The sequence below is a fragment of the Rhamphochromis sp. 'chilingali' genome, assembly GCF_963969265.1.
Source record: "Rhamphochromis sp. 'chilingali' genome assembly, chromosome: 19".
NCBI lineage: Eukaryota > Metazoa > Chordata > Actinopteri > Cichliformes > Cichlidae > Rhamphochromis > Rhamphochromis sp. 'chilingali'.
In genome coordinates, this window is record NC_137946.1 from 34350767 (window position 1) to 34371392 (window position 20626).

The following is a 20626-nucleotide window of genomic DNA, read 5'->3' on the forward strand; positions in this document are numbered from 1 at the left end:
CACTGTGAGGATGTGTGTCCACTGTGAGGACGTTTAGTCGTCATTCTTTAAAGGACAGCTGAGTGTCCTGGACCTGGACACCTTTAAGCTGTCATGGTGGGAACACATCACCCATACTGCACATGTATGTGTTACCTGTCCTCAGGTGGTCCTTCTGTCTCCTTGTTGGAGCTCTGCTGTCCAGCCTCCTCCTGCTGAGACACCACAGAAGAAGAAAAGCCTGAGGTGACCGGGTCAATCTGAGCAGGTTTACTGGAGCAGGTCTGCTTCTTCTCACCTGGGCATCGAGCAGCTGCGGTGTCCCTGTAAGACGGGGATGTTGCCACTGGGTGGCGCCGGTGGGAACGTGCCAGTAGTACGTTCCCGTGGAGTCTTTGATGGTTCTCCAGCCAGAGGGAAGGTCTGGGTCCAGCAGCAGGTTCTGGTCTGTCCAGATGTTGTCTGCAGGGACACAAAGCAGGTAAATGTGAACTGTTTAAAAGATGGAGCAAGCTTCTGTCTCTGAGAACATGGGCGGGGCTTAAACCTGCATTCAATCTGATGGCCACCAGTGGGCGATGTGTGTGGTTCCTGTTCTGTTCATGAGTCGCTCTATCACACGTGTGATAGACTGGAGCATCGACAGGAGCACGCTCATTGGCTGACAAACTGTGATCGACTGATTAGCCAATGAATGTGCGCCTTCACATTTAGACCCTTTTGTATTGTCTATATCAGTAAGTATTTTTAACAGCGCCCCCTGCAGGTCACAGCAGTGGATGTAGCTGGCAACCGCAGCCGGCTGCATCGGATCGTCAAAGCAGCTGCCGACACCATCGAACATCTCTGCCTCTGCTGCATCTTTCACGAACGCTGCATCAGTCGGGCCTCCTGCATCGTGCGTGACCCCTCACACGACTCTTTTCTCCTCCCTCCCATACGGCAGACGCTGTTGCAGCACCGGGGCCGATCCTGCAGACTGCGGGACAGCAGCTGAACTCACCACAGGCTCCTCCCCCCCACACACACACACACAAACTGTAAAGTGACTCTATTGGACGCCACAGACCACTGCTGGATGCTGCTCTCCTGCTTATGTTGATCACTTTGTTTCACACTGTGAAGCTGCTACGTTGGTCATTCTAAACAAAGTCACTTTAAATCTCAATTGTAAATTTTAGACTGTTATTAACCCTTTTACCTCAAAGTGTACATTTACTCCCCTTTATATTTTTAGATTTATTCTTATTCGTACTCTTCCCATATGTTGTTCTTGTGCTCTGTATGGAACTGGAGCCTCGTCGTCTCGTCTCCATATACCGAACTGTACATGGCAGAGATGACAATAAAGTTTACTCTGAGTTTGAAAACCCTCGTTGAAGATTTTACAAAATCTTAAATATTCTTATTTTAGTCTTCTGTTTAAACCAACTAGCACCCCGTGATGATGATGATGATGATGATGAGTGTTACTCCATCCATAAATGCGAGTCAGGGTTCAAATAAAGCACTAGCCAAAGTAATCCCATTACTGCACTCATCTCTAATCGTGTCGTCAAACTTCTTTCAGATGTGAAAATGTTCAAATGTTCTGAACTCAGAGTTCAGACAAACATTCATTTTGTGTGCAGCTGAAACATGCTGCTCACTGTCAGCTCCAGCTTTGAGTCCACAAACTGAGCTCAGACATCCATCACCTCACAGCTGCTTTAACCTCCTAGAACCTGCGTCCTCATATGTGCACATCACATTTTGGGTTATTTAGACCAAAATACTCAATTTTGCTCTACAAGGGCCTGATATCCACTTACGAGGACATTATCCTGCTACTGTAATATCGAAATTTTAAACAAATATCCTCATATGTGGCTCTCACTTTTCCTTAAAAACAAAAATCAGGTAATTCTTTGTTTTTACATTCATCAGGTCCCAATCAGCCCAAATATCAAAGAGAGTTCGGGTCGTATGGGGTTAAAGCACCGCTCTGCCCATCATCAGATCAGGTATCGATCCCGGGACATCAGCACTGCTGTCTGCTGCAGAGGACACGTCCATGCACGCGCAGTCAGCGCTGACACATCACAACTGCATCGGTTCACTTTGAAAGCAACGGCACTTACAATCATTTTAAATTCAATGAAGTGAGCGGTTGCATTTCTGTATAGACACATTCAGCAGCTCACGTTTAATGAAAGCGTCCTTTTAAAGGCAGCTGAACGCTCTGTGATTGGCTGCTCTCTGCACTGAGTCAGCGATGTTCAGATGTGCGTCCGTGGATCTGAAACGTTTTCTCAGGCGGATTCTGAACGAGATGCTTCTCTGGTTCCCTGCAGGGTCCTGGGTTGTTCTGGAGAATCCTGAGCCTGAACATAAGTCTGTATGTTTCTATGAGCTGTCCCCCGAGCATGGACACGTCCACCACCTTGTGTCCTTCAGGCCTCCTGCTCTGCTCTCACACTGCTGACTCTCTGAGCTCTGAATGTTCCTGTTTTATTCCTGATATCTCTGTAAAAACTACAACAGGAGAGGCCGGCGGTGATCGGAGGTCACGCTGCGTTAGAGGAAGAGAGGAAACCGGAGAAGCTGTGAATAATTAATAAGTGCTCCGAGACACCAGACGCTGAATGGGCTGATTAAAAGACAACGATACGATCAGCCTGAGACGGGGAGGCGGGGCCATGCTGCTGACCAGCAGAGCTGCGGCCTGAAAGTCGTTCCCACAGCAGAGCACTGATTGTGTCAGACGACAGTTACCTGTGATGGGGAGCTTATACACACTGAGACGCTTACATTCAGTCATGTGGGGGATTTAATATTCCTGGTATATAATCACACGTGTTTCAGATTAAGATGAAAGTTTAAAGTCACGCTCATCCAAACCTTGATTTTAGTCTGTTTCCCCAAACAGGGAGAGACGCCTGCTGAGCATGAACTAAAGGTTTGTCTCATAAATGTTCATGTTGAAGCTGAACGTTGAGCTTCTGCTGGTTCAGGGCTGAGACGGCACCAGCGACTGAGATACGAATATAAGAAATACTTTGATTATCCCGTGTTTGGGAAGCTTCCTTTACAATAATAATAATAATAATAATAATAATAATAATAATAATAATAATAATAAGAGAGACTCCATCTGTTGGTCAAAGTTACAAATTTTTGTTATTTTTTTTCTTTTTGTTTGTTTTTTCAAGAAAAAAATCCGCCTTAGCTTTTTATTCATTTTCTAATCTGTATTTGGGACATTATTTTGTACATGTGCGACCCGGCTGTTTTAAATGGTATGAATAATAGAAATGAATGATGTACCGCGTTACGTATTTAAAATACAAAATATGAGTAACTGTATTCTGTTACAGTTGCCGTTTAAAAAGGTGGTATTCAGAATACAGTTACTTTGTTGAAATAAATGGATTACACGGTACTTCCTGTTTCATATGTTCGGCTACGCCCTCTCTGTTTTTGGTTTCCACGCCCCAAACAAAACGAGGCTCTAATGTCTGTGTCTCAATCTCGCGGCCGCATGATGATAAGAAGGAATAAGTTATTCACAAAAATGATTTAATATGAAGGCAACAGGCAGAGTGTTACGGGCATCGCCCTAAAGCAGCGGTCCCCAACCCCCGGGCCTCGGACCGGTACCGGTCCGTGAGTCGTTTGGTACCGGGCGGTGAGAGTTGAGGCTCAGGTGTGAAATGTCTGGTTTTCAGGGTTTTTATCGGTTTTCAGTGTTATTTTGTTATTGTTTTTATCGTTTACTCGGTTTTCCTGGGTCTTTTCACGTGTGTTATGAATAAATCTTCTTTTTTTCGGTACCGGTACTAGTTTCATGTTGTTGTATTTATCCGCGACACCTTAAAGGCCGGTCCATGAAAATAATGTCGGGCATAAACCGGCCCGTGGCGCAAAAAAGGTTGGAGACCGCTGCCCTAAAGCATGTAGCCTGATGGGCAGCGTAGCCCGTGCTGCAGGGAGGATGGACCCGTGATGTGTCTGTGAGCGAGGAGGGAGAAAAAGGAAAAGTACGAGCTGTCATCGAGCAGAAACGGGAGCTGGAAGCATGTAAATATAATAATAACCACTGCAGCCAAACAGAGAGCCTGACAAGCCCAGCTGTAAGTAAGCTATTAAGACTCGACTGTACGCTGTGTTCGTGTTTTCCTCTGAAACAATAAGTCCTGTTGCAGCAGCCTTTCAACGCCTCTCTCTGTCTCTGCTAGCAAAGTTGACCCAGACAACAAAGTAAAGCTATTTTTCAGCTACGAGCCGACACGAACCCGACGTATCAGCCAGAGGTCCCTTTACTACGGTTCGGAGCCGCGGACCTGTTTTATATACGCGAGGAATAGTTTTCTACACGAGATCGCTGCAAAAAGTGCAGCCTTACCTAATGTAAAAAAGCATGATAATATAATAAGTAATCCAAAGTATTCAGAATACGTTACTCTCATTGAGTAACGTAACGGAATATGTTACAAAATACTTTTTGGATTATGTAATCTGTAATCTGTAGTGGAATACATTTCAAAAGTAACCTTCCCAACGCTGCATATATATGAGAAACATGGCAGCTCTGAGTCTGGTCCAGCCCTGGATACAAACAGCTGACTTCACAGGCTGTGACCTGAGCGTCCTGTGTACCGACTGCAGCGGAGCTTTAGCTCATAATGACCCTTTAAAAGACGAGTGATGGAGGACAAACACCACCGTCCTTCTGTAGACTTTGTTGTGTCCCTCTGTGTTTTCCTGTCCCTCTCTAATGTTTTGGGCCTGATGAGGACCCCGAACACCAGAAGGTCAGTCAGTTAGCCAGTGAAGCTAACAAACAATAAAAACACTGAAGACTATTTCTGCTTATTCTGTTACTTTTCCTCCAATCAGCACTCATATGCTGGTTAGCTGGAAGACTTAAAGTGAGCATTTAGGTTATATATCCAAATGCTTCGCTCCGTGTAGCCACGTACCTGCACAAACAAACTCTAGAGCCAGGCTAGGGCTAACACATGGTATCATGCTAACAGACCCCAAATAACAACAACAACAAATGTTCTTAAATATCTGTGAACCTGTGTACCCCCTCTCTGCGTCCAGTAATATTTCTGTTTATATTTATACATTTGACAGCTTAACGTTGACTACAGTGATGGCTGTGCTGACAGATCTGCTGCAGCTGGATAATCCACGTTGACAGTAACTGTGTGAAAGGTGCACCTGCTGGCTACATACATGATGTACTGACACAGACTGAAGCTAAAGCTCTAAGGTTCAATCATGACAACATGCTAACACAACGAACATAAGCTAACAAGTTCAGAATCATGAGTCTGTGTCAGAGCAGTGAAGCTAAAAGGTCAGAGGTCATGAGATTATGCTAACAGGCTGCAGTTTCATTTTTGTGGACAAACACGTTAGCAGGTCCTGGTTAGGCAGCAGCAGCACCAGGACCCCTGTTTGCATGTATGTGTGATTGTGTGTGTCTTACCATCATAGTTGACTATAATGATGGCCAACATGTAGTCCTTGCCCATCATGGCTCCGCCCTCCAATACGTGTGTTCCAATCAGCTGATCACCAACACACACATACACATGGGCCCAGAGGACGGTTGTTAACGTCTTCTCCCGTTCGCCTCTCTCTCTCTCTGTCTGTCTTTCTCAGTGTCTCTCGTTCCTCCGGCTGGCGCTCTCTCCGACGACACCATCAGTCTTCTTCTTCTCCTCCTTTGTGCTTGCCCAGCGTTTGTCTCTCCCTCTCTCTCCCTCCTCTCTGCCTGATAAACGATGCTGCTTGTCCTCCTCTCCTCCCTGTCCTCCCTCTCCCTGACTCTCCTCCTCCTGCTGATGTCATCACTCCCCTCCCTCTCCTATCTCACCCTTCACTGTAAAAAACTCAGTGTTACTACTGTGGTCGCGTTCACATAATGTCTGGTAAACAGTCAACTCGAGGCACTTCATATTGTACAGTAGACCCTACAATAACACATACAGAGAAAAACCCAACAATCATATGACCCCCAATGAGCAGCACTTTGGTGACAGTGGGAAGGAAAAACTCCCTTTTAACAGGAAGAAACCCCCGACAGAACCAGGCTCATGGAGGGGCGGGGCCATCTGCTGTGATTGGTTGGGGTGAGAGAAGGAAGACAGGATAAAGACATGCTGTGGAAGAGAGACAGAGATTAATACTCCTCCAGATTTGGAGGTCTGATTCTCATTCCCACTGTTTCACACTCGGCTGCAAACCGTTCCAGTGCGAGCTGGAGGCCAGCACTCCATGAAGCCAACAGAACCACATTTTTTACAAAAAAACAAAGAAGAGACTCTGAGACCACCCAGTGAAGCCTTCAGACACTTCACTACGCCTAGACGTTCTGTCCATAAAAGTTATGAAGAGAATCGATGACAGAGGGCAGCCCTGGCTGAGTGCAACACCCACTGGAAACCAGTCTGACTTATTGCCGACTACGCGGACCAAGGTTGTATTAGGATGGCATGGCCTGCTTCAGAGACAGGGATGATAAATATGAACAAGTATCTCTGCCTGGTTTTAGACATCCAGCAGTTAATGTCATCAGTGCAGCTGACAGAGGTCACATCATAAGATCATCTGCACGGAACAGCAGGAGATGTTGTGGTTCGTTATGATTGTACCAAGTGGGAGCATGTACAGGCTAAAGAGCAGTGGACCGAGGACAGAACCCTGAGGGACCCCTGACTGGAGTGTGATTACTTTGACCGTTAGATATGGTGACAGGCAATTCATTTTGTTTGTTTTCAAATCATTTGCTGAGAAATGAAAGATTATAAATGATTAATTATCAGTGGCTCTAAGAGGTGTGACACAGATGTGACAGGTTGGTGGGGTCGAGTACAGAGACTGTAACTGATGAGGAACTTCAGGTGAGAAAGTTTAAAAATGGTCTTGTGGAGTTGAACCTCTATTTCCTGGATCAAAGTTTCACTTTTCACTTCACTGACGGGAGCACGATACACGGTTATTAGTTTGACTTTCACAATAAAATACTCCAGAGATCAACTAATGACTGCATCCAGGTTCATTAGTTTGTTTACAGTCTCGCTCTCTCTTTATTTCAGGCTCACTGCGTGTCTCACTACGTCATCATATCTGTGACACAGCGGCCACGTGTCCCGGAAATGTTTGTAATGTTGGGCGTTCGTGAAGCTCGAGACATTTCAAGATACAGAACCATTTCCTTTTCAAAGTAAAAGCCTTAACATTACATGTAAGAACATGTTTAAACGCAACACTATAATCGTTTATTTTATTTTCTAGTTTGTGGGCTTTTACTAACATTTATAAATTATTAACTCTAAAAAGTCATCTTGTTTCTTTGTTTGCTTGTCATAATCAGAAAACATGTATATTTACTCACTTAAGTAACTCAGTTATTGTATAATATTATTGTTAAATGTTATATTTTTATTATTTTATCATAGGTTATTATTTTATATGCAGCAATTTATTTTTATTCCAATAATTCAGTGGTGACAGAAGAGTTTTCTCTGCTTTTGCACATCTATCTCTCCTTGAACAAGAAAAAATACATATAAAAATGCATATCCTTTCTAATATTGGTCTGTGTAAATGCTATAATATTTATTCAGAGTGATATTAGAAAAATATAAAATAAATAAACGTTTCAAGAAACTTTTATTTTGAAGCTGGACCGGAAACCGGAAACCGTTCCCCGTGTAGTCTGACCCGGGCCCGGCGTGTCCCGTCCACAGCAGGACTCTGTGTCGGTTTACTTTAAGTTTAATTTGGACCAAAGTTGCCCCGAAGCTTCGGTCCCTGTTTAGCTCGGTGGATTAGCCTCCCGGTTAGCTTAGCCCAGCTTCCCGCCGCTGCTCTCTGGACTCCAACATGGAGGACATGTACGTTAAACCCGGTGAGTTTCCTCCTCCCGGCACAGAGCGGCTCTGCCTCCATGAAGAAGGACATTAATGTTAATGAACGGCGTCGTGCCCGGTAACGATCTGCTCTCCTCTCATCGTCTATTAACAGAACACAGTGACGAACTTCATTCACAAATCTGTGAATTTAAAGTTTTTAGGACTACAGGCAGTAAATAAATAGCGTGTAAACATAATCTGTGTCAGGTACCAGTTATTGGGTTGTTATTCGACATTCGGCCAGCAAACAATCCATAAAATAGAAATGGAGGGTTAGTGTTTTATTTAACGGTAACGGGCTGTTGCGACTTGTATGAGTACGTGTAAGGTTACATTTGAATTTATGTCTGATTTAAACATGCCGTTTGTAGCTGATTTCTCTATGAGTGGAGTCTTCGTGTTCAGAATGATGAACCGGAGTTTGGTTGGACTGGCTGGACACGTAAATGAGTCCGCCTGCTCAGCTGGAACAGAATCACCTGAGAGCCAGGTAGTACCGGACTGCAGTCACGTGGTCAGCTGACTCCGAAGGGAGTCTGTGTTTATCTAACATCAGAGACACCGCGCGTGGAAAGAAAGACGAGACGAACCTCATTCAAAAACTTGTTAGTTTTACATTTCGCGGAAGCTTCAGCCAGCTAACACACACCTGACACCTGTAAATGTTAGTGTTTCTTAATCCTGAGTGTATTTATGTTCGGCTCACGAGTCATGCACCAGATGATCATCATCCAGGTGCAAACAGGAGTTTCATTTGATGTTTCCACAAACTGAAAGTCCTGATCAGGTTATAGCGGAAATCACGTGATCAGTGACGGCTCGATAAACGACCTGACTGACCTCCTTATGTTTACACACACGTGGACAACGTTAGTGTTGCTGTTTTTAGATTCCAGAGCTGCTTTCATTGATCAGTTATTGATTACGAGGCATCAGATGGTGTGTTTCTGTCTGACTGATGAGGGTCATTGATCACATGAACAGCTTCAGCCATCTGTCACAGGGCAAACTGGGGTATTGATCCCAGTGTGCTTTAAATTAGAGGATGGATCATGTGACCAGTGAGGGGATCAATAATCAGTCACATCTGAGTCACAGTAACGCATCTCCACAATCCACCTCCTGCGTGATGTGAGTCATGTGAGTTTGTGTTGTCCCTGAACCTCACACCATCTCACCTTTACCTGAAACGTCCCAGGTGGAAGGACCACGTCTTTATCTGAATTCTGCAGACTGTCAGGTCCCTGCCGTCAGCAGTGTTCTCAAAAATAGAAACGCTCTTTGCTGTTGTTCAGACTCCATTTTTAATTCCATTAAGTAGAAAATCGTGGGGCCGATCGTGGCTCAAGAGTTGGGAGTTCGTCTTGTAATCGGAAGGTTGCCGGTTCGAGCCCCGGCTCGGACAGTCTCGGTCGTTGTGTCCTTGGGCAAGACACTTCACCCGTTGCTTACTGGTGGTGGTCAGAGGGCCCGGTGGCGCCAGTGTCCGGCAGCCTCGCCTCTGTCAGTGCGCCCCAGGGCGGCTGTGGCTACAATGTAGCTGCCATCACCAGTGTGTGAATGAGTGTGTGGATGTGTGGACGTGTAAAGCGCTATATAAGTACAGGCCATTTTACCAAAATTCTGTGAGCTCGGCCCTTCAGGTGTTTCAGGAAGCATTTGTACGGGCAGCAGTGGAGCAGACGGGACTGCGTGCAGCTCTTACTGAGGAACGTTTAGAGCTGGTTTAAAACTCCCAACTCTTTGAGCAGGTAACCAGGAGCGGGGCTGGAACGACCCCCCTCAGTTCTCCTATGGCCTTCAGATGGCCCACGGACCACAGAGGAACCTCCTCAACAAGAGACCGCCTCCAGCGCTGACCTCAGGTACGAACAGTAGTGATGTGTCGCTCGATAACGAAACGGCTCTTATTGGGAGCCATGTTTCTGGGTTTTTTCCTCGCACTTTTTTTTGCTTCACGCCGCACGTGAGCCTTGTGTTTGTGGTGAGCAGAGGGGGGAGGGGCGGCAGTTACACTCACAGTAGCACAGGAACAGAGCAGGAGGGAGAGAGAGAGCCGGGGGCAACAACAGACAACATGGTGACATTAGAAAGGTAGAAAAGAAGCAACATCTGGACCCATTTCAGCTTTACTGACAACACAAAGGCAGAGTGTGAGTCTGCAAGAAGACGCTGTCGCACAGAGCTGCACAAACAACCTGCACAGGCTCCTGACAACTGTCCACCCATCAGTGCAGGGGGAGATCAAACAGTCAGCTGAGTGTGATATTAATGAAGGTGCCAGTGTGTCTACACCACCACAACCCTGAACCAACCCAGAGCTCTGAGAGCGTTTGCAGAAGTCTGACCCAGCAAGACACGACTCAGCTGATAAAGACCTGCAGACATGACCGCACTTGATTTCCAACTATTTTCAGTTGCTGATGTTTAAGGATTCAGAAAGTTTGTTCACTGAATCCTGTGAATGCACTTCCAAACAATCCTGCCTGCATGACGGAGAACGTGCGTCTGCGCTTTGTTTTGCATATTTTCATTTATATTGTGTTGTGTTGTGGTCTGCAGTGTTTTGTGTTGTTAAGTAGTTAATAGTAGAATTGTAAATAGTTGGTTTTTGTATTTTATAATTTATGTTTTACATTTTATGGAGTGAATCAGTATTTCATTTTGTCCATAATTTTATGTTGTTGTTGATAATAAATTGATTCAAGCAATAAAACAAACAGTCAGCTGATCCACCTGCTGCTAAGAACTACAACCAGATACTTAATAATGACCTTCACCTATAGGTGCAGGAGCCCCACCTGCAGCCCCTCCCTCCTCCAACCCTCTCGCACCACCTCCCTGTGCTGTAGCTCCGCCTCTACTCAACCCAGGTAAGAAAGGTTTCTAATGAGATGTGGTGAGTTTACACCTGACAGCTGAGACATTTATTGTTTGGTTTCTCCCAGCTGGACCCCCACCTGGTGCTGTGGCCACGCCCCCTCCTCCTCATCTGGGGCAAATGAGGACTAAGAGAGAGGCTGCGATCAGCCAATCAGAGAGTGAGCCTGAAGTTGAGGGCGTGATGTCGGTGCTGAACGGAGCGCTCGCTGCCTGCAGACGCGCTGTGAAAGTGAGTTCAAAATATGACGTCATTCAGGGGTAAAACCGCAAAGGATTCTGGGAACTCGTGGCAAGCGGTACTAGCGCACGCAGGCTTTCACATGAAAACAGTCACACAGCGATAAAAAGAAACACAAAATGGCAAGAAGCTGTTGTATTATTAACTGCAGTAGCCGGTCGCATGACAGCCACGGGAAGCCGACGAGTAAAGAGATCGTTGTTAACGGATTACGTCGTTGAAGAGAAATTGTTCGAGCCATGTTTCCGAAGTAACAAAGAGCCACGGATGGTCTGGATTGCAGCCATTCAAAGAGCAAATATAATGTCCCAGAACTCTCACAGGTTAGTCTGCTCCAAGCATTTCCACACAGCTCAGTCTGCTGTTGTAGCAGTGATTCTTGAGAGAAGGGACAAAACATGTCGGGCAGATAAAAGACAAACCAAGGCAATGTTTATACAACAAAACTATGATTTTGTCTTCAAACAATTATATGTAAATATGTTTTTGAAAAATCAAAAAATATATTTTAGAAAATTAAAACCTGTTTTGTCCCTAATCTCAGGAATCACTGGTAGTTAATGCGTCATTTTCATAACATAATTGGTGATATAGGTTACAAGCAAGTCTGGCGCTGAACAGAAATTGTCGCGCTATGCTCCTTTGTTTATTGTGCATAAATAGTGAATTGTCCTGACACAATATTGCGTTTCGCTTCTGTTATTATGGTACACTGACAAAAACATATACTTTTATTCACAGGATAAAACAGGTTTTTTGTATCACTAATTGTCCAGTACGATTACAGCATACAGTATTATTGTCACTGCTACATTTCTGTGATGCTACCAGAAATTATTTCCACTACTAATTAATTATTGTTGAGCTCAAAGGTCCTATTAATAAACGGTTAAGGAATGTGTATTTATGAAGACGATTTGTGAGACTGGTAAACTTATGATACGTACGATGGTCTTTCGTTCTACACGGTGCGTTTCAAGGTCCTGCACCCATCCGTCGGTAAACTGTACCTGGGCTTGTTGCAGTGACCTGAAGTTACTAAACTTCATGAGTGTATGCACTCACTCCAAGAACCGTATGATTATAAATCTGAGCGTGGTGAAAGTTGGGCAGCACGCTGACGTCTTTTGTCCCTCTGTGTGATCGTAAGGGTCTGACCCTTTCACTCCTTTGATTTTTTCCTCGTATCTTTTCTTTGACTTTTCATCAAGTCAGTCTTTGTACGGACCGGCATTGTTCTCCTTCGTTTTGTACATTCCTTTTTGGGGGGAAAAGAAAACACAAGAAGGTTTTGGAACGGGAGAATGAACGTTTTGCGGTGCTGCAAATGCTTGCGTTTGATGCGGTACTTGGATTGTTTTGCCACGAGTTCCCGTCATGCAATGCGCGAAAGTCACGTGGTCTGTCAATCTCTATATATTACATCAGCAGGGGGCGCCACCACGTTGCAGTGAATGTTACTGTAGCACAAAGTGACCTTTGACCCTGAGCTGAAACTTTGGCTGTGTCCCAATTCAGGGTCTGCAGCCTTAACGGTCCTCAAGGGCCACCCACTCAAAGACCGCTAAGGCCGGAAGTGCGAGGCTTGTGAAACAGGACGGTCTAGCCTCCGTCGCGCTGCCCAGGTTGCCTAGCAACCATGATACTAACTGGAAACGTTTCACACAGCTTTGTTTGACAGAGATGAAGGAGAACGTGTTTTGTTCGTTTGTTTCTACACGAGCTTTGTGTGGTTTAATGAGGCTGAGACCACACGCCTGTCAAACATGATTCCTGTGCTGAACAGTCGTTTAAGATTAGCTAGTAATTAACAATTAGCTGCTGTTGTTCATGAGACTAAAGTCATCTCACTGTGGTAATGTAAATATAATATGGCCAATATTATAGTTATTATATTAATCATTATTAGTTATTACAGCAGTGAGCTTGAACTCTGGGTCAAAGATTCAAGTTGCATTTATTTATTTGTCCTGTCACCTTAAATCTTCACTCAAAGACAAGTACCTGTGACAGTGTATATACAGATGTTTTATATATAAGAGACAAATATTGTTCTGTCTACACCGCCACATCCTTGAAATTCAGGGAAATGAAGGACGTGTTTGAGGCTGCATTTCGAGCAGCCTTTGAATTGGGACAACCTTCGTCGCTGTGACGTAATCGTCCTTAAAATGCGGCCTTTAAGGCTGCAGACGCTGAGTTGGGACACAGCCATTATCTTCATCAGAGAAATAACCAGATATTTCAAATCACCTCTGAGCGTCACAGTCTCACCTGCAGTACCAGGTTGGGCCACCGAGAGGCCAACGAGTCATTTCCTTTTCTGTTAACACAAAAATGTGTTTAACTCAGAGCGACCTTTGACCTGTGTGCAGGCTCAGGTGTGTAATGAAGTGGCAAAGCGCCTTCACCTGATGGAGGACAGCTGGAGGTCGGGTAGACTGAGCCTGCCTGTCAGGAGGCGCATGGACACCCTGTCTGCAGGTAAGGTGTCTCACTGCACACCTGTGTGATCGCACACCTGTGTGATCACTCGTCTGTTTGTCTCTCAGAGTTACAGAAGGGTCGCTGGGACGCGGCTGATGACATCCATCGCTCTCTTATGGTTGACCATGTGACTGAGGTTAGCCAATGGATGGTTGGTGTCAAACGACTCATTGCTGAAACCCGAAATCTGAGTCCAGAACTGCTAGAACCACTTCAGAAAGTGAGAGGGCCGGTCGAGGACTCCGCAGAACCTGTCCGAGAACCGGTCAAGGAACCTGGAGAACTCCAGCAGTCTTTACAACTAGTCCAGAAGGAGGAAGAACCAGACTCAGCAGAACCAGCCCAGAACCCCGTAGAACCAGTCCAAGACCCCGTAGAACCAGTCCAAGACCCCGTAGAACCAGTCCAGGACCCCGTCTCGGAGTCCTAACTGTCCAGGACTCCTCTCTTGACAAACTCTGGCGCTTTCACCAGGATTTGCTGCTTTAATTCTCACCATCATGTACTTAAAACACTCTGGACTTTGGCCACTCCCAGCGGCTAAGCCTGGTAATCTTGGTATCTTGGGATTTTGAACTTAATCTTCCTGGACTGTATTGGGAACTTTGGACCGTAAACGAAGTCGCCCCTGATTCTGCTGCTGAAGCTCCTCCCCCCACTGTAGCACCCTGCCATGGTTTTGTTTCTCTGGCATCTTTCTGGGCTCGAGTCCAGCCCAGTGAAACCTGGTTTCAGGATGAGTGTCGGGTCCTGATCAGGTGGATCCTGTTTCTGTCTGATGTGAGAATAAATCTGGTTTCTGTCCTCGATTTGTGTCCGCCTCTTTAATGCTCAATGACTGACTGTTTCCTGATCTAGAACCACCGACATCGGGTATAAAAGTGTCATTAGTTTCTAAGTTTAGGACTGAGCTCAGTCACCCACCTGTGGAGGTCCTCGGTCACCTGGCTCATGGTGAGACTACCTGAAGTAGGCTCTTGAAGATATTTAACCCGTCCTCTGAAAGGCTTCTTCAGTTCTAAACGCTGGTGGTCCCACGTTACCCGGGTCCCACCTGGCCCCAGGTATGTCACCACCCTGTCAGAGGAAAGGTCAAACATCTTCAGAGTCCACAGGACAGCTGAGGTTTGTTAGGACTGTGTTTACTGTCACATGTAATCCAAAAATGGCATTAAAGATCACCTCCAACTAACCAATCAGATCTCTGGAAAATGATATAATTCCCTGAAGCCTCAGAGGTCAGACAGCCAGAGCGCTTGTGTTTGATGGTCAGTTCAGAGGAACTTTACTCCAGCCGTGTTCCTGTTGGCTGCAGCAGGATTTTAAAGTATATGTGTGGTATTACCTGTAATAGTAGGACACGATCCTGGGCGGACGCGTGCTCGCTCTCAGGGCTGCGGTGGAAAGCGGAGCTGGTCTCACGATGAGGTGGACCAGGCTGTGACGAGCTCTCGGCTGTGCTGCCTGCTTCATCCTGATCTGATGTCATCCTGTCCGTGTTCCTGATTGGTCCGATGCTGCCTGCAGCCCTCCTGCCGACTCACTTGTAGCTACATTAATAAATCCTGGATTGACCAATGGAGTCGATAACTCCCTGTGACCTCTGACCCTGACCGATGATAGATGAAGCTGGCCTGACCAGAGGTGTGAGGTTACCTGCTAAGTCACCATGGTAACTAAGCACAGGTTACAGAGCGCTGTGATGATCACAGCCTTATTTTATCTGTGTGATATTGTGATGGACCGAGCAGCGAAGGAAACTTAGCCACAGGTGAAAGTCCAAAAACAAGAGATTTTTTATTAAACCCCAAAACATCATAGTTCAATCCTGCAAAAAGATTCAAAATGTTGGGCCCATAAATAATAATCAGCTAATCAGCCCACAAAAAGGGGTAAAACACACAAAACCCAACTGAAACTAACATCATGAACTCCGATCCCCCCCATGGTCCCGAGTTATGGAATGAGCCAATCTGCAGTTTTCCATCAAGGCTTGCTCCGCCCCTTTTCCACGTCTTGGCTCCTCAATCAAGGGACTGGAGCAGCTGCAACTAAGGTAACTCAGAAAACAAAGATTAATCATACATAACAGTGTAAACTGAAATGTGCGCACTTATTTTAGAATGCAGTGTTATGTGGATACGTGAATTAACTCTAAACCAAAACCAGTTCTTCATTGTCCTGTAAATTAATTCCTATATTTAAAGAAAGACAGATGTGAATGCAACGTTATGTATAAGCCTCAGCACTAATATGCTGATATTACCCCTGTGTGGCTGTGAGTGCAGCCATCACACACACGTTCCTCTGATAACGGCTGTGACTGGGGGAGGCGGAGCTCAGTCGATCCCCTTGATGTGAGCGCGCTCAGATCTTGGAGCAGGAAGTTCACAGAGAAGGCTGATGCCCAGCTGACCTCTTCAGCTTGAACACAAAGCCGGGCTTTGATGACAAACTCATGAAACAAAGTTTGAAAGATGATTAGAAACATTAGAAATATTTATAGGTTCCTTATAAATGTGTCTCACTCAAAAAAACGAATGAGGGGGATTGTTCAGTGTATATTAATTATTTATTTTCATTTTACTTAAAATATGTTTTTGTTAAGATAAGATAAGATAAGATAAGATAACCTTTATTAGTCCCACACGTGGGAAATTTGTTTTGTCACAGCAGGAAGTGGACAGTGCAAAAGTTATGACGCAAAAATTAGAATACAATAAGAATAAATACAGTACACAGCTGTACAGAATAGAATAAAATAATATACTATATACAGTAGAATAAAATAGAATAAAAATATACAATAAGATAAAAATAGAATACAAATACAAATACTATATACAACTGAGTAAAAATACAACGATGACAGAAAGGATTATTGCACTTAGTATTATTGCATATGTATGGATGTGTGTGCTTGATCAGTTAAAGTCTTTATTATGGAGTCTGACAGCAGTGGGGAGGAAAGACCTGCGAAATCTCTCCGTCCCACACCGTGGGTGCCGCAGTCTCCCACTGAAGGAGCTGCTCAGTGCTGTCACAGTCTGCTGCATGGGGTGGGAGATGTTGTCCATCAGGGATGACAGCTTAGCCGCCGTTCTCCTGTCACTCACCACCTCCACTGGGTCCAGAGGGCATCCTAGAACAGAGCTGGCCCTTCGGATCACCCTGTTCAGTCTCTTCCTGTCCCCAGCAGAGATGCTGCCGCCCCAGCAGACCACGCCATAAAAGATAGCAGAAGCCACAACAGAGTCATAGAAGGTCTTCAGGAGTGGGCCCTCCACTCCAAACGACCTGAGTCTCCGCAGCAGGTACAGCCTGCTCTGCCCTTTCCTGTAGAGGGCGTCTGAGTTATGAGTCCAGTCCAGTCTGTTGTTCAGATGAACACCAAGGTACCTGTAGCTGTCCACAGCCTCAATGTCCATACCTTGGATGTTCAGTGGTTGCAGTGGAGAATGCTTGTGCCTGCGGAAGTCTACCACCAGCTCCTTGGTTTTACTGGCGTTGATCTGGAGGTAGTTGGCACCAGTCCACAAAGTCTTGAGTCAGACCTCTGTACTCCTTGTCGTCCCCATCAGTGATGAGGCCGACTATTGCAGAGTCATCAGAGAACTTCTGCAGGAAGCACTGGGTGGAATTGTGGGAGAAGTCTGCAGTGTAGATGGTGAAGAGGAACGGAGCCAGAACCGTTCCCTGTGGGGCCCCCGTACTGCAGACGACCCTGTCCGACACACAGCCCTGAGTCCTCACATACTGTGGTCGGTCGGTGAGGTAGTCCAAAATCCAGGTAGTGAGGTGATGGTCCACTCCAGAGTTCACCAGCTTGTCCTTCAGAACCGAGGGAAGAATAGAGTTATAGAGAATAAGTTAACATATGTTTTTCTAATCAAGTCTACGTAATTGTGTCTATTATTCAACGTACATAATACTAATGTGTTACTTGATGGCATAACATTTAAGACAATTAGGATCGATATACTTTGTATATCCACAAGGTGGCAGTAATGCAAAAACAGTTGTAATAAAACCGCGAAGAACAACAAGGTTTCACGGCTTGTGCCTGCTCATGCGCAAGACTTCAAATTTAACTTGAAAACGTTGTTTTGGCGCCAAGCTGCTGTTTCTTTGAGAGGTAAGACCACTTTTTTCTTTGACTATGTTGTGTAGTATCTACACGTCCAGCATGGTTATATGTTGCGTTTGTCTTACAAGACATGTTATATCGTTTGCGTGCGCTTGTTCTACATTAGTTTTACTGGGTCCTGGACATGCTTATTTTGTGGACTGTGTAAGAAACATTTTTATTGTTTTTTGTTTTATTAAGGGATTAGCTACAGGGGTTCATGGGGTTATTCTTTCAAGGGGTTATTTTTCCATTTGCTTTCTTGGGATTCCTTTTCTGTAATCCGAGAGTCGGAAATATCGAATAGGATAGCAAGGATAGCATAAAGTGACATTTAAAATCCAAAAAGTCAAGGGCGAAAGCCACTGTGACACCATTGTTCTGCTCTATCAGTAATCTGTATTATGTAAAAATGGTCTGTAAATACAGCATGTTTCCTAGCGGAGTTATACATATCAATGTAGTTATAAATTACAGTTTGTGAAAGTACACACTTAATTTTTTTAATAAAATTATTCAAGACATATGAGTGGACAGACAATGGAGGTCGACAGACCTGGTGATAATTGCTTCTATAGAAAGTTAGCACATGGCCGTGTCAATCTCTTGCTTTTCTTCTGAGTAGTATTTTATTTAGTTGTAATTCAAACAATAATTTGCTTCTTGAAATTAAGGAATTAATTATTTTTTTTCTTTATAAATCTCAGATCCTGCCTTTACCTGCTCCCTCCTATACTGATGTGGTGTATGTGGTATTGCTGAGCTTGTATGTGGTATGTGAACTGTTATACTTTTAAAAACAAAACTGTTTTATAAGTTAAGTTTTCTTTTGTGACCCATCCCATGCCCCTGTTATTTCTTCTCCACATCTGAACCATGGTAAAGGTTGCAGTTCAAGGGCCTGAGGCATGAAATTCTTTTCAGATCAGCTGTGATCAATATTTTTTGGAACTTATAAATAACAATAAAAGCTGTAATGGCTCCATTAGCATTTTGTGTAAATGTTTGTGTTAAAATTATAGCTTTAATGAGGTCTTTCTACATTAGTTTTAGTTATAAAGTATGTATATGTGTACATATAGTATGTATATTTACAGTACAGTATGTTGTGTTTGTTGACATGTTTTCAGGTGGAAGCAGAATATGTGAGGATTACTACTGCTCCACTTGTTCCAAGGCTTTTTACACAACTTGACCAATACACTGACCAGCTCATAAAAGTCTTCAAGAAAAAAGGAGGCGTTGCAGGGAAGAAAATTAGACAAACTTTGGCCCCAGCCACACAGGTGCGTTATTCTGTTGGTAGCAAAATATTATGGCTAATAAGATCATTTTCAAATTTAAACAGCTAGTGTATGGTAGCTGCACAGTGCACTTACATTTATATTAAGCAAGACAAAGTTTGGTACCCACAACTTTGGAAAATTAAAATTACCTAAACTTGTGTAAAATCTGATCCCTCAATTTTGGGTTAAACCATAAGTGAATGTTTTTATGTTAAAGATCAGTTTTTGAATGCAAAAAAGATGATGTATTAGTTTGTCTTTACCTCCATTATGGACATATCTAATGTGGTGGAAACCCTGCCCAACAGGTTAACTATTCATGTCCATGTGATGATTAGTTGGTCTTGTGTACATGTCTATCTGTGCAGTGGATATGTCATTCATTTTGCGTATAATGTGAGTTTCTGTCATCCTAAAGTATATCTGTTTTCTCTTCCTGTATCTCTGCCACTCTCTACAGAAGGAAACCATTGAAAAGGGGAGGGAGTGTGTCCTCAGGGCACTACCTTTTTACCTGAATGAAGACCCAAGCATCCTCTTCAAAGAATAATTGGTTGGTAATTTTAGTTTAGTTTTTTATCTGTATTAAACCAAATTTTGAATAACTAATGTTGTTGCATGTTGTAATGTTGTTGTTGTTGTAATTTGCATGGAACCTGTTTAAATGTTTTGGGAAATCTTCTTGTATACCCAAACTATGTATATTTATTGTTGAATCTGTAGTCTAAAATAGTGGCGCACTGGGGTGCATGTTCCTAATATTGTGTTTACTTCATTAAACTGGATGCCATTTTTCTATGTTTTTGTGTCTAAGCTACAGCTGTTCAGAGGGAGCTGGAACAAATTACCCTTGCTATCTTCACCATCGAAAGAGTTGATGCCAGCACTCCTCCAGCCGATGTGGGTATAACCATCTCGGGTGTTCTGCATGACCTGGAAGACCTGGCCTCTGCATGTGCACTCTTAACGGGTGGGATATATGCACTGAATCTCAGTTAACCTCAAGACTGAAAGCTTTCTTTGAAGTACTTCAGAAGCTCTTCCTTCATCTGTATGTCAGCAGACTCTTGACCAAGGTACAGATGCTCAAGAATAAACTGAATGAATAAGCCAACCCTTAACTTGGATGATGAATGTTCTGTCAGATGGACAGAAGTTTTTCGGAGGCTGAATGAGAATAAAATGGTAATTTGTTGAAAATGACAGATAACGGGAAAATTACATTTAAGAGAAATTTAGAACATTTTGAAAAGTTTGTAAACTACTACAATTTGAGAGATTTTACTCTTGTGGGGGGATTTAATTGAGATTCAAAGGATTTAATTGAGAGATGATACTGCACCAGAAATGTTGAAGGGTGGTGTGTATATTAGCGTTCAAGGCATATTGTTATGAGGTGGAAATATGTTCATATTCTGTTTGTGTTACATTGTGTGCATTGTAAAGGTAATTGCAATACATACTAAGAATAAGGGTAAGTTGGGAATGCAGGATGAATGTATATTTTGTGGACTTTTAAAGACGAACAATTGTTTCCATGTTAAAATGTTTACAACTGAAGTTTTTTGGTAAAATAAACGTTGACAGTGGCAAGTGTTAAATGGTTACTGCTGTGCTGTTGCAAAAAACCGAACGCTGACAAGCTGTTTTGTTGTTAGACCATAATGTTGGCATGTTTTATTAAAGTTTTATTTGGGATGGTGATAGAATTTTCTTT

The 20626-nt window shown here is 44.0% G+C and overlaps 2 protein-coding genes and 1 long non-coding RNA gene across 8 annotated transcripts in view; 2 read left to right on the forward strand and 1 right to left on the reverse strand.

Annotated features, from left to right (window-relative positions):
- The window catches only part of apbb3 (amyloid beta (A4) precursor protein-binding, family B, member 3), a 9946-nt gene extending 4166 nt beyond the window's left edge, over positions 1–5780 (reverse strand). The window contains exons 1-3 of one of the 4 annotated variants that reach the window (XM_080867922.1): positions 5459–5780; positions 278–441; positions 136–191 (exon numbers count right to left, since the gene is read on the reverse strand). In XM_080867922.1, the coding sequence (XP_080724048.1) occupies positions 136–191; positions 278–441; positions 5459–5464 (226 nt within the window). In that variant the 5' untranslated portion in view covers positions 5465–5780. Of the gene's footprint in view, positions 1–135; positions 195–277; positions 442–5458 lie in introns of all 4 variants that reach the window. The other 3 variants (XM_080867921.1, XM_080867920.1, XM_080867919.1) reach the window with 3 other exon arrangements.
- LOC308387774 overlaps positions 1–20626 on the forward strand; it is a 105250-nt gene extending 84624 nt beyond the window's left edge. The window contains exons 1-5 of one of the 2 annotated variants that reach the window (XR_013969983.1): positions 17140–17632; positions 18331–18396; positions 18754–18909; positions 19370–19462; positions 19724–20625. This is a non-coding gene — a long non-coding RNA (uncharacterized lncRNA). Of the gene's footprint in view, positions 1–17139; positions 17633–18330; positions 18397–18753; positions 18910–19369; positions 19463–19723 lie in introns of those variants that run through there. The other variant, XR_013969982.1, reaches the window with a different exon arrangement.
- Positions 7674–14304, forward strand: sra1 (steroid receptor RNA activator 1). Of its 2 annotated transcripts, none has more exons than XM_080867982.1 (6): positions 7674–7965; positions 9641–9754; positions 10676–10762; positions 10838–11001; positions 13386–13494; positions 13563–14304. In XM_080867982.1, exons 1-6 carry the CDS (start codon positions 7941–7943, stop codon positions 13925–13927), a joined length of 864 nt encoding a protein of 287 aa, XP_080724108.1. In that variant the 5' UTR covers positions 7674–7940; the 3' UTR covers positions 13928–14304. The 2 variants fall into 2 exon arrangements, with proteins under 2 accessions (XP_080724108.1, XP_080724107.1); XM_080867981.1 differs by having other exon boundaries at positions 7675–7885.

What these genes read in the sequence shown, in the direction of transcription:
- sra1 (XM_080867982.1), top strand. Translation starts at nt 7,941, where the DNA reads ATGTTAATGAACGGCGTCGTGCCCG. An exon ending in AATGAACGGCGTCGTGCCCG is followed by an intron (nt 7,966 to 9,640) that starts GTAACGATCTGC and finishes CTCTTTGAGCAG; the next exon opens with GTAACCAGGAGCGGGGCTGG. An exon ending in CCTGCAGACGCGCTGTGAAA is followed by an intron (nt 11,002 to 13,385) that starts GTGAGTTCAAAA and finishes ACCTGTGTGCAG; the next exon opens with GCTCAGGTGTGTAATGAAGT.